The 16,407-nt window shown below is 35.8% G+C and overlaps 1 protein-coding gene across 2 annotated transcripts in view; it reads left to right on the top strand.

Moving 5' to 3' along the window:
* The window catches only part of FBXL17 (F-box and leucine rich repeat protein 17), a 199,798-nt gene that overhangs the window by 167,855 nt on the left and 15,536 nt on the right, over window positions 1-16,407 (top strand). Inside the window, exon 8 of one of the 2 annotated variants that reach the window (XM_051643659.1) lies at window positions 10,800-10,942. The exons of the other annotated variant lie outside the window; for it this stretch is intronic. Coding sequence (XP_051499619.1) covers window positions 10,800-10,942 — 143 coding nt within the window. The remainder of the gene's footprint in view (window positions 1-10,799; window positions 10,943-16,407) is intronic. 2 annotated transcript variants of the gene reach the window in all.

The raw sequence follows: 16,407 nt of genomic DNA, 5'->3' as shown, positions 1-16,407 counted from the left end.
AAAGCCAGGCTTACTGTCTTCCGTTGGCTATCAGATTATGTCTGTGGCAATGGCAGAAATTACTCCTAAGCAAAATAATGCACACACACACACAAAAAGTTAGAAGTTATGATTTAGTGTCATAAGGCAAGTGAAAATAAGCCAACCTGTTTTTAACAGCTTGGTCCACAGGGACTATTTCGTATTAAGACCAGGGACTTAAAACCAGTGGCTACTGCCACTTTTGCAGTCCATTACTGAAATTAGTATTTTTAAAATATTTTTATGTGAAGTCTGCAGTCAGGACAGAACCAAATATTCTGCATGTCTTTCAATTTCCAGAACTAGTATCTTTTTGCATCTTTGTATTGAAGATTTTGAGGTTTTCTTTATATGGTGTTGGCATACATTGAGTAAAAGATGTTGAAATGGCTGAAGTGTCAGGAAGCCTTTCATCTATTAGATTTTATTTAGAATAAAGATGTACTTAGTATTAATTAATTGTTGTCAATGTTGAAATTTGTTCTTAAGAGTCTTGTATGATCTTGTCCATTGCTTACATTGTAGGACAACAAGTAGGTTTTTTCATAACCTTTGTACAAATGTACTAGTTTATGTATGGTTTTAATCTGGCCAAATATTCAAGAAAAAAGTAAAGGGAGCACTAAGAATAATTCTGCTTGGAAAGTCATAGACCTCTAATAGTTCCATGTTTCTAGGGATTTGAACTGTAGGACACAAGCTGATATAGCATTTTCCCCTTTTTCTATATGGCAGCTAGTAAAAGTTTGAGTTGAGAATGGCTGTATATACTGTACCAACTTAATGGTAACCATATACCACAACCAGCCTACAGCTGGGCAACTATGTACTAGTTACTTTTTTATATCTTACCAAAAACATAAATTGTTTTCCTGTACTAACTATAATATATATTAAAAAATATTAAATAAAACACTTTTCCGACATAAAAGCAGTCTCTGCCATCTGTCCTCTCACAGGTCTTTTCGGTTCCTTGGAACTTTTCTTTCCTCCAGCAATTATCTTTAGGCTTCTTTAGGTAACCAGTTCTTTAAATAATGAGTTTTATTTTCAATAGGGAAATTAAAAATGCATTGTTTTAAAATATGTGTGTTATCTCTTTCAAACAGATTTTTAGTCAAAGTTACTGTAGTATCACTAGTTGAGTGGTTTTCCACCATACTTTCAAATAAAGGAAAAAAATATTCATCCAGAGAGAAGGGATTTAACCAGATTTCCTAAATTCTTTGAGAAAAGAGGCTTGTTCAAGGGATACAGTCTGTCTCTTTTTCATTTCCTGCAGGCATCTTAATAGATTAGTTTCCCAGTTTGGTCATGCCCCTATATCTTTCTGCATTTTATTGCAGTTCCATACTTCGTTCTCAAAAATTGTTGCCCATAGACACACACAATCATATAATAAAAAATTACCACAGGAGACCTCGAGCAGCATGAGGCAGGTGAAGACAACAGAAAAAAAAAAGAAAAAAAAAATCACAGAATCACAGAATATGCTGAGCTGGAAGGGACTCATCAGGATCATCGAGTCCAACACCTGACCCTGTGTCAGGCACCCCAAGAGTCACACCATGTGCCTGAGAGCATCATCCACATGCTTCTTGAACTCAGGCGGGCTTGGATCTGTGACCACTTCCCTGGGGAGTTTGTTCCAGTGCTCAACCACTCTCTGGGTGAAAAACCTTTTCCTGGTATCTAAGCTAAACCTCTTCTGATTCAGTTTCCTGCCATTTCCCCAAGTCCTGTCATTGGTCACAGGAGTGAAGAGATCAGTACCTGCCCTATCTCCTCCCCTCATGAGGAAGCCATAGACTGCAATGAGGTCACCCCTCAGCCTCCTCTTCTCCAAGCTAAATAATCCAAGTGACCTTATCTGCTCTTCATAAGTCATCCCTTCCAGGCCTTTCACCATCCTCGTGGCTCTCCTTTGGATGCTCTCCAATAACTTGATGTCCTTTTTATATTGTGGTGCCCAAAACTGCACGCAGTACTCAAGGTAAGACTGCACCAGTGCAGAGCAGAGTGGGACAATCACCTCCCTCAACTGTCAACACTGTGCTTGATGCACCCCAGGACACAGTTGGCCCTCCTGGCTGCCAGGGCACACTGCTGGCTCATACTCAGTTTGCCATCAACTAGGACCCTGGTCCCTCTCTGCCACGCTGCTTTCCAGCCACTAGTTTGTACTTACCACCCATGTTGCCCCATCCCAGGTGCAGAATCTGGCACTTGCCCTTGTTAAGTTTCATGTGTTTGGTGACTGCCCATCTCTCTAACTTGTTACCTCTCAGGGCCTGCCTGCCCTTGAGAGAGTTGACAGCTCCTCCCAGTTTTGTATCCTCAGCAAACTTGCTTAGGATTTCTTTGAGTCCTGTGTCCAATTCATTGATGAAGATGTTGAAGAGGACTGGGCCTAGGATGGAGCCCTGTGGGACTCCACTAGTGACCAGTTGCCAGCCTGATGTGACCCCATTCACTGTCACTGTTTGTGCTCGACCTGTGAGCCAGTTGCTCACTTATCATATGGTACACTTGTCTAGCTGTATGCTGGACATTTTATCCAGGAGAGATAGTACCAAAAAGCCTTGCTGAAGTCCAGAAGTATTACATCCACTGGCTTCCCTTGATCAACTAGGTCGGTTACCTTGTCATAAAAGGAAATTAAGTTTGGCAAGAGCAGGACTTTCCCCTCGTGAAGCTGTGCTGGCTGTGACTAATGATTGCATTGTCCTCCAGGTGTTTTTCAATACCTCCCAGAATAATCTTTTCCATAATTTTACCAGGCACTGAAGTTAGACTGACTGGCCTGTAGTTTCCAGGGTCCTTTTCTTCTTATCCAGAGAAATTATGCAGCCTTTCATCATTTTTCAGGCTGGTCACCTTTTTTCCTAACCTTCTTTAGGATTTACAAAAGCTTAAGTCTTTACCTATTTACATACCTTTCTGGTTGCTGTGTTCTTTGAGCTCTTGTTATAAATATTAAAATACCACTACTGTAAAATACTAAGAAAAAACAAAACACAACAACCCAACACGGACCAATATCCCTTTTGCATCACTGACATAGCATAGGGAAAAAGATTTAATTACTTCCCTGTTTTCTTATTACATGGAAGTATGTACTGTAAGGGAAACTAATTAGAGAATTAGGGTGCACAATTTATTATAAGAATCAAAAAGTTTATCGTTAACTCCTCTACTTGTGTATTTACTTTTATTTAATAGAACTGCTCATACAGTTAAAACCAGGAATGTATCCAAGTGCTTGATTATAAATGGGATTGGCTGAGTTCCCTTGTAGAAAGCCTGTTCTTGTATAAATTCTGTCTCACTTGCTTTCCTGTTTCATGGTGCCACTGAAATCTAGCTGCTATGTGAGGTCATGAGTATAAAAGAAAAAAAATGCGTCATACTACCTGTCAGCTGGACATGCAAAAGCCAGAACAGAATTAGACTTCTGATTGGTAAACCATCACAAACTGGAATTTTGAAGTGATACACCTGTGGTAGGTTTTTTTTGGTAGCAGAACTACAGTACTTGATGCGTAATTTATATCAGTATGTGATGAACAAGCATTTATTTAGTCATCAAAATATCCTTATAACTGTGAAACAGGAGAAGATGAACTGTAAAAAAAGTTGAATAATGCAATGAGTTTAATACTAATGTTTTTCATTTAAGGGAAAAGTAATGTGAATTGTTACCTATGATTCCTTTACTGGTTGAGCAAAGAAACAGAACTCAAGTAGTGGTTTCTTCAACCACTGCAGTTACAGCACAAAACATGTTTTGACACATGGAAATGGGATTGGGCATGTATTCTGACTCTGCATGTAACAGATTAGCTAAATTGCAAGACCTTATGTAATTTGCATGTCAGATAACCATCAAGCTCATAACCATCAATGCAGGAGGTAAACACAAATCTTTTCTGTTAGTATCACATGGGCAGAATTACCTAGCTTTTGCTTATGGCATTGAGATTTATTCTGAAGAATCAAAGTCTGTTGCCCTAGTTCAGGGCAACAAACTGAAGTCTTTCTGGATTGATGCTTGGACTCAGTGATCTTGGAGGTCTTTTCAAACTGTGACAATTCTGTGATTCTGTGAAGTCACTGTAAAAATTTTCTGGAAAGAAGTTGTTATATATATGCACTTATAAAGAAGACTCCTTTCTATGTAAAAGCAATATTTATGTTAATGAAATATTAAATACTTAATCTGTTCTATACTGTAGAGCTTGTTATTAACATGTAAGTTAATATTTTAATTTGTAAATATAACAATATATTAAAATTACTTGACAGTATGTTATCTATATAGTCTTAACTGTATTTTACATTTTGCAATTTTTTTTGTCTCGTTGCAGCTTATTTATAAATGCTTTTCCACAAACCATTAGAAATGGAATATCAGACTAATTTTGGTGACTCATAAAGCTTCAGTGCATTCAAATGTTCATAATTTATCTGCATCATTTAACATCTTCCTCTTATGTTTCTAATTCAATAGAATAATGTAAATGAAAGATAGATCATTTCAATTGACTTGTTTGGTCTGTCTTCTCCAACATTTTCTTTGTAATATCTCCAGGGCTTTCTCCACTGACTCATATTTTAAATAACTCAAGCAGATGCGAGTAACTTCATCACTTGACCAACAAGAGAGTATTTCACAGTCCACTAAGCTGAACCGTTCCATCATTTTCTTGACATCTAAATGTATAGCCTTCCTTTCTAACTTTTTTAAATTACATCTGCTTATTTCAGTTTTAACTCTCATAAACTTCCACCCAGTTGTAGTGTACATTAGGCTCTTCACTAGATAACAGACAGATGTCAAAGCCACCTTAGTAGCTTTGGGCTATATAATAAATAAAGATAATGGAAAGTTCCATAAGAAGATTATTACTTGGTAATACTTTGTTTACTGATTTGATTTCCACTCTGTACAATCCTTAGAGGAGCTGGAAATTTTTAATTCTAATTCTTGCACTTTTAAATGCTTTTGCCATTGATGATAAAAAGAACTTAATTTAAAAATGCCAGAGAGTTCTTTGCATGAGTGCGTATGTATGTGCAGTGCACTGTTGTTGCAGTCATGTCAATCATAACCATTTTTAAAAAACATTTCTTTCCAGTCTTCACTAAAGGCTGACCAAAAGCAGTGTCTTTTACATATGCAGTGTGTTAGGTGATGATAGAAGAAAAACAGCAAAACAGTTTAACCACACAGAAGTTTATTTTCAGTTAAATTGAGGTAGAATTTTTTTACTAAGGAAATACTCCATGTGTAATAGGTGCATGTCAGTAGAAATATGTTTAAGAGGATGTGAATCTGAAAATCTTGTATCTGCTATTTAATACAGCAGATTTCTGAACCATTTTATTTAGTAAAAATATGTAAAACCTGGAGTATTTGTTTCCAGATCTAAAAAATACATTAAGATTAAATTAGGAGTGGACTAAATGTCAGTTACTCATACAGAAGATATGAATCTTATTTTTTCTGATCTAGTGACTTTGTACTTGGGAATGGTCATGACTACAGTATAAATGTTAGATTGATGATTTTTTTTTTTTTTTAACATACTGGTGTAATATCTGATTCTGATTTTTTTTTAGTATAATGAAGGAGGAAAGCCTCAAGATAATGCACTGCCAACTATAGTTTCCCAAAACAATCCTGCAAAATAAATTCTAGTCCCCTTTGACTTTGTTAGGTGCTTGAGTTCAGTGCTTCCCCAGATCAGGTCCAGAAGTAGATAACCATGACAATATTCATGTTACAACCATTGGTTTCACAGTTTACACACAGTTAAACAAAGAAAATTCTTCTCTGACTAAGGCAGTAATTTCTACCTGTAGTAATAGGTGCACTTAGCTATGTCAGTTTAACTTGATCAGTTTAAAATAAAATTGGGTTAACTTATTATTTACTTGAAATCGTGATGCATTTAGGACAACATTTGTCTTATTATTCCATCTATTCCAGCTTATCTTCTAAAAGATGTTACTGCTGCCTGCAAATCTGCATATGTCCCTTCTCTTTGCAACTAGAATAAATGTTTGCTTCATACAGCTCAAGGCTTTTCGGGTTATTTTCTAATTCCAGTTAGAGACTTTACACTTTTATCTTCTGTGATGTAGGAGCTGTTCATCAGTTGGTTTCCATTCCACCAGTTCAGCACTGGAAAAAGAAATATGAAATCTTGTTTTTTCCAAAAGAAACGGGAGTATAAAAAAGGAGATAAAATAATTGGATGCATTGTTAAATATTCATAAGCAGAGAGGTTCATATGTCAAAACCAGCATCTTTAAGCTGAATGGTAGGGGTTTGTGTGCCCAGCTCTACTGACTTCCAATGTATCATGTTCTGCTTGGTCACTCACTGTTTTTAAACCCAGTTGTCATTAGTATTGAAACACACCTTTGGCTGTCCTTTACTGCTGACTGTGATACAAGTTCTTAAGTCACAGAATTCAAATTCACTTTTTAAGGCTTTTTCTGTATTTTTCCTTGTTAGATTGCTTTCAGACCTTTGAAGTATAGCTATGTATTGTGATTATTGTGGGCAAATGCAGAAAGGCAGGAAGAGCTGTTGGGCAATGCAAGCATTTTCTTAGCTGAAACTTGTTGCTTAAAGTATTTTGCCCTTACAAGTGGAAGAACTGTGTGTACTCAAGACTTCTAAAGAACTTGAGCATGAAATAGCCAAGCTTCTAAATGCATTGTTTAATCCTTCACTTAAACCTGATTGACTGCCATAGTGTTTCTTGGCAGAGGTATTTAAAATAAAAGGTTCAGGGAAGATCAGAAAAATATTAACAAAGAAACCTGGTGTCAGTATAGGGCGAATTAGAAATAATAGGGAATACAGTTAGTGAACACCTGTATAAATATCACATATCCAGGAAGAGTTGATACAGCTTTTGTTAAGACATTCTGCTTCCCAGTTGTATCAGAGAGCTTTGAAGAAGTCAACAACAAATAAGGAAGACCTAGTTGACATAGACTGGTGGGATTTATAGAAAGCGTTAGCAAAGAAACTAGGCAGTCAGAAAAGGGAAGTCTTGCATTAAGTTTTCAGGCAGGTTCAAAACAAGCAGGGGAAGGTGGTTTTTAAAAGGGAAGGTGGCTGAACTGAGAGGGACTACTTGCCACAGGATGTTGTGGTGCCTAAAAGATTTTGTGGATTACAGAACTGATTAGATGAATTACAGATGTACAGAGGCATCAACGCTGGTTCAGAACATCCCTGACCATGTTTTTTTCATGTGGGGAAAGTGTTCAGCAAAAGTCTTGCTACATTTTCAAATGTTCTGGTGGCCTTTCTGTATCTCCCGCTGTTGAGGACTGAGACTGAATAGTGTATCTTTTCTCTGACCATAAGTGTCCTTGTGAGATTTCAATGCACATTGAAATTTTCTGAAAATATGATCATTGGTGTTTTTAAATGGCATACCCTTTATATATCTGATAGATTAACTGTTCAATATATGACTACAGTGTAACATTGTACACACATGTAAAAATATTTGGTTTTCCAGAAAGCTGTGTGCTAATCTGGGGACAAAGAGTTGCAAACTACAAAATAAATGTTATTTTCTAGTAGTATAAGACAGAATATTTTAAGTCTTCAGCCATCTCTAATGCAGTAATTGGCTTCCAGTGTAATTTGTAATTAAATTAGAAAAAAATATTGTCAATGGTCTAATGTATTCAAGAATACCCAGCTTGTTATACTGCTGAACAGAAAATTAAATTGTGCATGTAATATTGGGAGGCTCTGTAGGAATGAGTAGGGTTGAGATGATGATAAGGAATGCTGCAATGGAAAGGCCAGTCAGACACACAGTGTCCATTCAGCAGTCCCTAATCTAAGATATGTGTCAGCCATGGTTAGCCTGAGACATACCTGATGTACAGATTAGACGCACAGATTGATTAAAGCATGAAATTTAATTCAATTATTTGAATATACAGAAACTAATTACACAGGTGAAGAAAACAGATTTAGAGTTGTCTTAATCAGTTGCAGTCTGAGCTGCAAAATGTGTTCACTCAGAAAGCCCTGCTCCCTATATATCAAACTTGGCATTTTTTTGTTCATCTTGAGGGTTTTTTATTCTGTTTTGCTTGGTTCTTAAAATTATTGTTACCTGTGCCAAAACTGTGGTGGTTTTCTCATAGTGTCATTGAAGTTGTGTTCTGGCTTTCCTTATAATTGACAGAACGTAGTAATGACAATATAGTACAAAAAATCATACATATACACTTTGAATTATGGAAACTTACTTATTTTTCCTAAATCCCAAGGATGGCCTTTTAAATTCCTTTAATAGTTCAGAGAAGTAACACTAGTAGCAATTGACTTGTTAAAGTGTTCAGAAGACAAGAAGTGAAGGCCAGTTTTTCAAAGAGGTGCTTTGCTTTGGTAATTATTTTGTAATAATTTGAATAATCATTAAGCTTCTTTTTTATTATGTAAAAGGTAAAAATGTTTAATCTTTGTATAAACAATTCATAAAATTTAATATGTTTAATTACAGTCCTAATACAGAAATTAAATCCTTTACGCCCTAAAAATGCCAAAATAAAAAGATTAGGATATCAAATGAAGAATTAACACATTTAAAATTCTGTTTTGTTATAAAATGTTTTTCCGTTAATCTGTTATGAAATGGTGTATATTAATCAGAGAATCTTTTGTTCTTCCAATTTGTTTAATATATGCATTTGAAGATACCTGCATGTCATTTCATGCTTTAAGCCATCTTTTTTTTGCCATATTCTGATCAGCTTCTTGGACAAATGATGCTAAGGTTTTATTTTCGCCACGTGCATTTTGCACACAGTATAACACCCTTTTGTGATCTTTCAACAACATCATCCCCTACTTTCTCTCTAATCTGTTTTGTGAGGGAACTCCGAGAAATTACGTCTCTAAATTTCCTTTTATGCCTTGACTAGGAGAATTCTTCACCAGTGTGATCTGATGATCTTAATGTTACACCCATAGAAGTATCCTCTGTTATTTTTTTTCTGTCAGTTTTACATGAAGCATTGAAAAAACGACACGATATTACTACAACTTTACAAAAGGCTTTCAATATTCCTGCATTGCTTGAAGTGTATAATATTTTGTGTTGAGTACAATAATTTATAATTACTATAGCTTTTGTTGTTTCAAAGTATATGCAGAAAATTTCTGGCTGCCTATTATTTTATTAAAGTGATAGTTTAAAAGGACTCTATTAAAAAAGTACAAAGTTTATGTTCTGCTGTACATACATTTACAATTTGCAAAATTAGGATGTACTGGGAAAAGAAAAGGAAGTTGGTGGTGTCCTATAAAAATCAGTGAAACCAAGAGGAAAATACATAGATTATCAAATAATAAGTTCATTATGTCAGTTACAAAATTAAATTATCATTGCTCTTTTTGGTGAGCTGATGCAAAAAAAAATAATTATGGAGTACTACACCGTCCACAGTTTCTGAGAATGTCTTTGGCCTCTTATGGCTGATTTTGTTTGCAAATCAGGTCCACCCAAATATTTATAAATTATCAAATTATCCTTACTGCCATAAGTACAGGTCTTTGCAGAACTACTACAGGGTCATGTGAGTTTGTTCTCTCTGCTTCTGCATCTCAGTCACACCCTGATTAGTTGAGATTGACATCTGGCAGATCAGGAGCAACCAGCTGACACTAGTTTCTGTAGCATGAACAGAACTTTATAGATATTTTCATTTTAATTAAGTTACTAATCCATTTTCCTTTCCAGCACCTGCATTATAACTAGTTAAAAACTGTAAACATCCCACCTCTTGTCTACATGCAGATGGCTGACTTCTTCACCAGTAACCTTGAACTTTTTTCTTGTATTGAGATTTTACCTGCTGAAAGCTGTTGCTCATGTCTTTTAATAAACCCCAGCTTGACTTAACGGTTTCTGAGTCTGTGTTTCCAAAACAGTATTCTAGTCCAAGATGACCAGGGTGCTAGTTTTTTGTACACTTTTTGTTGTTCTAGAGTAGCCCTGTCTTGACAAAGCCTTCCCAGCCTGTTCAGATGCCTCATAGTTTCTCTTCCCTACCATTTTTCAGTCTTTTCAGAAGTTCCAGGTCCTCTTTCCTTTCCTTTTATAAAGGTTGAAGCTTTTGTTTTAATTCCTCCTGGCCTTTTTTTTGGTTGTTTTTTTTTTTGGAAACATGATCATGAAGAAAGTGAGACACAATGTTATGGCATCATCAATATAAGAAATGGGAAACAAATGCAATTTTAAAAGATAGTTATCAAATGTATGACGTAAGATACCAACAGGGTTTCCTAAAACAGAAAATGTCCTGTTATTCTCTCTGCTATCTTTGCAATATTATTTTGCTGGGGAAAAAAAATGTTAGTAGTATAAAACATATTTTCTCGGAAGAGTTAGAATTGTTCTATTCTATATCTCTCAATTTCAATTAATTTGTTCTTCATCTTAAAAAAAAAAATTAAGATAATTCCTATAGAATATCTCTGCCAACTGGTCTGTTTGTCTTGATTGATAGATAGAAGAAGGTATAGGAAGAGCTGTTTATCTATATATTTGCACATACATGTATTCTTAATTTGAAGAGGGAGCTGTTTCATACTGAAAAAGGCTGAAATACAACATCTTTTATGTGAGAGCTGCTTCTCAAAAATTAATTTCAGCATTTTTCATATATATGTAGAACTGAGCTTACAATGTCCACAAGCTATACAGTTCATATCTTTAATATCTTTACAGCTCTGGTAGCCATTGGACGATACAGCAAGACAATAGAGACAGTGGATGTTGGATGGTGCAAAGAAATCACAGACCATGGAGCTACCCAAATTGCACAAAGCAGCAAGTGTCTCAGATATTTAGGGCTGATGAGATGTGATCAGGTAAGGAGCATTTGCATGAAGTGGTGCCTGCTTCTGAGCATGTGTGAGAGTGTTCATGTGTGTATGTGTGGGTATGTGTGGGTTAGGGAGAGAGATGGGAAGATTTATGTTTTTCTTGACAAACAGGTTGGGTACTCACTACTGTAGTAACTCTTTAGTGTACTGTGTTCACATATTTAGCTTTAAAAGTATCCAGAAAACTAAAGAGAACATTATAAATTTTTGCTGACACTAATTTTCGAAATATACCCACAGGCCACACCCACAGCCTGAGATGCTCAAAAAACTTTTATGTAAAATCTGCCCTCTGATTTTGAATATTTTTGGCTAAAAGTGGTTGCTATGTCATGTCATTACTGTGACAGACCACTTTGTTTTTTAAAAAGAAAGAAAGAAGAAATCCTAGAGTAAGAAAAATGCTTCAGTGTTATTTCCAGCGTCATTTTCTATACCTCTGTGTTCTTCTTCATGTATACTGGTTTTGAAACACAAGAGCAAAGATTTGGGTAAAACTATAATGCTAAAACAAACAAACAAACAAACACTGATTTTCTTCTTACATAGCTTTTCTACCTGAAATATATTAAGAATTCCTAGAAGTTCTAGCATTTTATCGTTAGAAGAAGAGAGGACAAGATAGTCCAGCTGCACCTCACTCTGTGAGGAATCATAAGACTTCAGGAATCATGTCTGTGTTTAGAAAAGAGAGATCAAGAAGCCTGGGAACATAGCAGAAATAGCTAGATGTCACTGGAGGTTCAGCGACTCTGGTCTCAAATCTTCAAATAAAACTGCAAGGATTGATTATTTTCCTGCCATTATGATAAAATGTCCATCTTGTGGTGCCCATGATAAGCATGTCTCTAAGGCTTGCAAATTTCTGATTGGATACATCTTGTGGAAACACAGGTTTTTTGTCTAAGAAACTTCATGCTCGAAATTACTATCTTGCATCCCTTGCAATCCTTTACAGAAGACAGTTTAAAAAAACCAGTATTTTCACTGGTAAAGAATAATAATTTACACGTTAGTTGTAAAATTATAAATAACAGTTTGCAAACCTAGCCTTAGACAGTTTCCAGTTTGAGGGGAGGTTGAGCACTTTGGAAAAATTGCTCTGTCTCTTAAAGCTGGCTCCAGTCAATCTCCTAGGTGTTGGTGTTACATAAGAGACAATAGACAAAAAGAGCATGCGAGATCTTTGGAAGATTGTGCTAAGATTATGTACTTAGAGAATGTTCAAAGGCTTACTTGGCCTTGGGAATCAGATCTGACCCTTGAATAACCGATCAATTTTACACGTATGTATTTATTTTGTAGGTTTACCTAATGTTGAATAATTAACAGGGATCTAGTAAATGTAGTAATTTAATCCTGTTTTCATCTCCTGTAGAAAATCAATGATCTTGATATTGAAAGGAAGTTTTACTACTTCGTCAATTAATTCTATACATACTAATAATTCTATACAATAATTCTATACATACTACGGTCTGTATTCCTCTAATTGCTGGTTAATGTTTTCCTAGTTTCTTAAAAAGAATTATCTACCATCTTTTGTGTGAAAAGACAACTGCTAAAAGGAAAAAAGGAATATTTTTGAGAAAGGTTCAAGGAAGATAGAGAAGCAGTGTTGACTGTGTGCCAGTGTGTGTCTATATGTGTGCACACGTGCATGTGTATGAGTATTCAAAGCATGGTAGCTAAAACTTGTTAAGAAATTACTAAATGCTGTTGACAGCAAACACTGTAGTAGCAGGACTATCACTAGAAATTATTTTCTTGCTTGAAAAGCCTTGATGGGAAAAATAGCTCCTCAGACAGAATGAAGTAAGTATCCTTGACTTAAGAGTTTTTGGCAGCGAGAAGACGCCAACTCCTTTTTTCCACAGCATATAAACAGAGAAACTACTGAATAAAACAATGTCTTCAGCTATCTGTCCCCAGTATCATGCAGAACTAATTTTTTCCAGCGGCGGCTCTATTAAATTAAAAATGTCAGCATCCAGCATTAAAGAGAATTATTGGGTGGAACAGAAAGGTTCATTTACATGACTAGAAGTCTTGTATTTTAACTATTGTCAGCTTGCAGTGAAGAGGGGCTTAGAAGGTTTGTCCCTTCTAACCAGACTTCCTTTCCTAAGCTACTGACTGTTACCCTGCTACTTAGGTAGCATTTATACTTTTCTTGGAATTCCTAGGCATTGTAATGAAAATACTCAGATACAGTTACATAGGGAGCATATGTCAGTAGACCTCAAATGGTTACCAGGAAAGTACTCTTCATGACTTAGGTTCTTTGGAATTTCTTTGATATGCAGTTGACATAAATTAGAGGCGTCAAGGGTCCTCCCAAGAAAGATCAGAGAGGCTGCAAGCCTGGGGCAAGACAGGCTCTGTTTTATGCCATTGATTATCTGAATACCTTCAGGCAATGTGTTTTAATATTGATCCACATCATGAAAATAATCAGACTACTCATTTCTCATCAAGCTGCCGTTGCCATGACCTTTCTTTTTACCACGCTCTCTGCCATCGAACATGCACACCACAGGAACAATATGATCTTTGCCTTAAAATAAATGTGGTTGGGTTGAGAAGTCTCATAAATAATGCTAACTTTATCATGAGATGATCATAATAAGGGCATTTATGTAAGCTGGAAGTTTTCTACAAAGCATTTTAAAACAATTCTTTCAACATTTAGGTGTTGCTAAATAGTTGTATAATGCTGAATGTCTTTAAGAACTATCTATCATAGACTTTTGGTTTAGAAAATATGTTTATGCTTATATATACAAAAATATAAATAATATTTTCAATGTAAAATTATCAGAGACAAAATTACTCAGCAAATGTCTCTTCTTTTTTTTCTTCTTTTTTTTTTTTCTGGTTTTCCCTAGCAATTCCATGACTTAGGCAAATTTGTTTTTTCCTGCACTACACAACAGCAGCTGGGGAGTGCTCTGAACAAACTGGTTCAGGTATAGGGCAGTGTGGACACATGGCCATAAGTCCTGATAGCAATTGAAGTGCCAAAGTGGAGCACCTTGTGCAGGAAAATTAGCACTCAGCAAAGTTCATATAGATGTGGTAGCAGAATTTACTGCTTCCATTTCCATGCGTATCTCAGGAAATGCTAGCATTATCTCTACGGTGTCATGCATTGTACAGCATCAGAAGTGAGACACATACCATTAATTTCATATAGGCCTCTGAGAAACTGTGATCCAGACCTCAAAAAGTATTTAGGCGTTCAGAAAATAGACCCTAAATATCTTAGAGTACCTATATTCTGGGCAATGAAATTCCCCAATTGCCTGCATACAAACATCAACAAATACTCTTATGAACCTAGGACCCTTCTGATCTCTCTAATGGTACAGGGCATCAGCCCTATGCAAATATATATTTGTGTGCATTTGTATATGTGGGTTTGTACAGGCACCTTGGGACTTGGTACTACACAAGTAGTACTTGGGACTACACAAGTAATGTGTTTCATAGAAATGTTGCCATTCTGAGTCTCAATTTCTTTTGAAATCAGTAAGAGATAAAACTAGCATTTATTTAAGGCCTAAGCAGGGCACTATAGAGTTATGAAACTGGAAAAAGCGTAAGAGACACAGTATTTCTGTTTTGCATTCTGGTGTTACCAACTACATTCACCCTGTGCCCCACTCCCGCGAGCTGTGAGCCAGGCTTCATTCCCTTGTATTGCCTCTTCCTGATGTTCTGGCAGCACAGTAAAACCACAAATTCCCAGTTTCTCTGTGTAGAGGAGTTCCGCAGGGTGGTGAGCTGCAGTCCACGGTTGTGTTCTGGGACTTGACTCGTGTGTGAGGGAACATGTAGCTGGTTTGCGTACTACCAGGATACACTTGAGCTCTGGTTTGCACTTCAGTAAATACCAAGAAAGTTGTCTCCAGAAACAAGGGTTATATTTAATTCACCTGAGTTCAGTCTCCCCAAAGCAGAAATAGAATATGACTACCTGTTCTTCCAACAAAATTTTATCTGTAGCTCTCTATTATTTTAATCACAGATTAGGAAAGTATGTATTTTTAAGTATAATTCATCCTTTCCTTTAAATATTTAAAATACTTCGAGAAAGGTGCAAAAAGTTATGGGGTACTTTCTTTTCTCCCACACACACTAACATCAGAATTCCTAAGAATCTTTACTTGCATACTCAGGGCATAAAATGATGCCTGTGTCAGATTCACAGACTCAAACCCACATATTTCAAGCTTCTTTTTTTGAACACAAATTGGTATGTTCCTATGCCTCAGCTGACCTAGATCATATTTACTTACTGTAGTTAGTTAATTATTTATAAATATTCTGTATTTCATATTTCCAAAATAAATCTCAGAAAAAGGGTGATGTTTTCTATGCTGTTTATTGCTAGAACTCATATTAAGCGTGACTTTGTAGTACTTCTGTATTGTGCTTTGACAATGACTCAAATGGCTTTTAAAAATGGAAGTTTGAAATCTTCACCTTTGTGGAAAATGGATCTGTATCATCCAGGAAACAGTGGGTAACAACTTAATGTGTTTTTCTGGCTGATAGCTCAGCTGATTTAACAATGTGTCAGAGTAACTTATCTGTAGAGTTTGCAACTTTTCTCAGGCAGATTTTAGTCTTTAAGGATCTTTTTCCTATAGCTGTGCTGCTATTTGCAAAGGTTATCAAAAGTGCACATAAATGCACACAGACACTTATTAGGAAAACATACAAAAAAATTACAGCAGAGCCCACAAAATTCAACAGTCATAGCTATGTGTAAATGAAATGAAGTGCATCTGACAAAGTTGGCTGTGAATGGATACACAGCTTCAGTTAATAAATTGTCACAGCCATTCTTCCTTGCTGCTTTTTTGCGCTTTTTTGCTTTTTTTTTTTTTTATTTCCAGATAGCCATGTTGCTTTTCATGAAAATAATTCTGAAAGCCCATAGCTTCTTCCAGATTACTTTCTCAGATTAATTGTAGCATGTATTTCCTATTATAGCTTTACTGAGATGTTAGAGCACAGAAATTAATGGTGAGTACAAAAGGAACAAAAGGAAACTATTTTCTATTACCACAAATAGGCAGGAAGATTGATGACCCCTAAATATAAAAGCAGTCCATTAAGAAAGAATTCATGTCTGAAGTACAAGTAACATTTTTAGAAAATCAGTACATTTTTAAAATAATGTATCACTTTTTCCTTCTGTGCAATCTGTTTTAGAAAGGTGTGTAAATATATATCCTGTGCAAACTGCAAATCTTTAGCGTAACTGGGATGCAGCTCCTGTTGTATATGAGGAAATGCAAGCTTGTGAAAAACTTACCAACTTCGGACTATATTTATATATATTTTAGGAAGCATGAACACAAATGTTTTTAACCTTTAGCCACAAACTTTTAATTTACATGGCCAGTCTGTATCTGAGGCTAAATAAGTGAAAACGATGT

This window comes from Apus apus, chromosome Z, assembly GCF_020740795.1.
Source record: "Apus apus isolate bApuApu2 chromosome Z, bApuApu2.pri.cur, whole genome shotgun sequence".
NCBI lineage: Eukaryota > Metazoa > Chordata > Aves > Apodiformes > Apodidae > Apus > Apus apus.
This window is presented reverse-complemented; position numbering and strand designations above follow the sequence as displayed.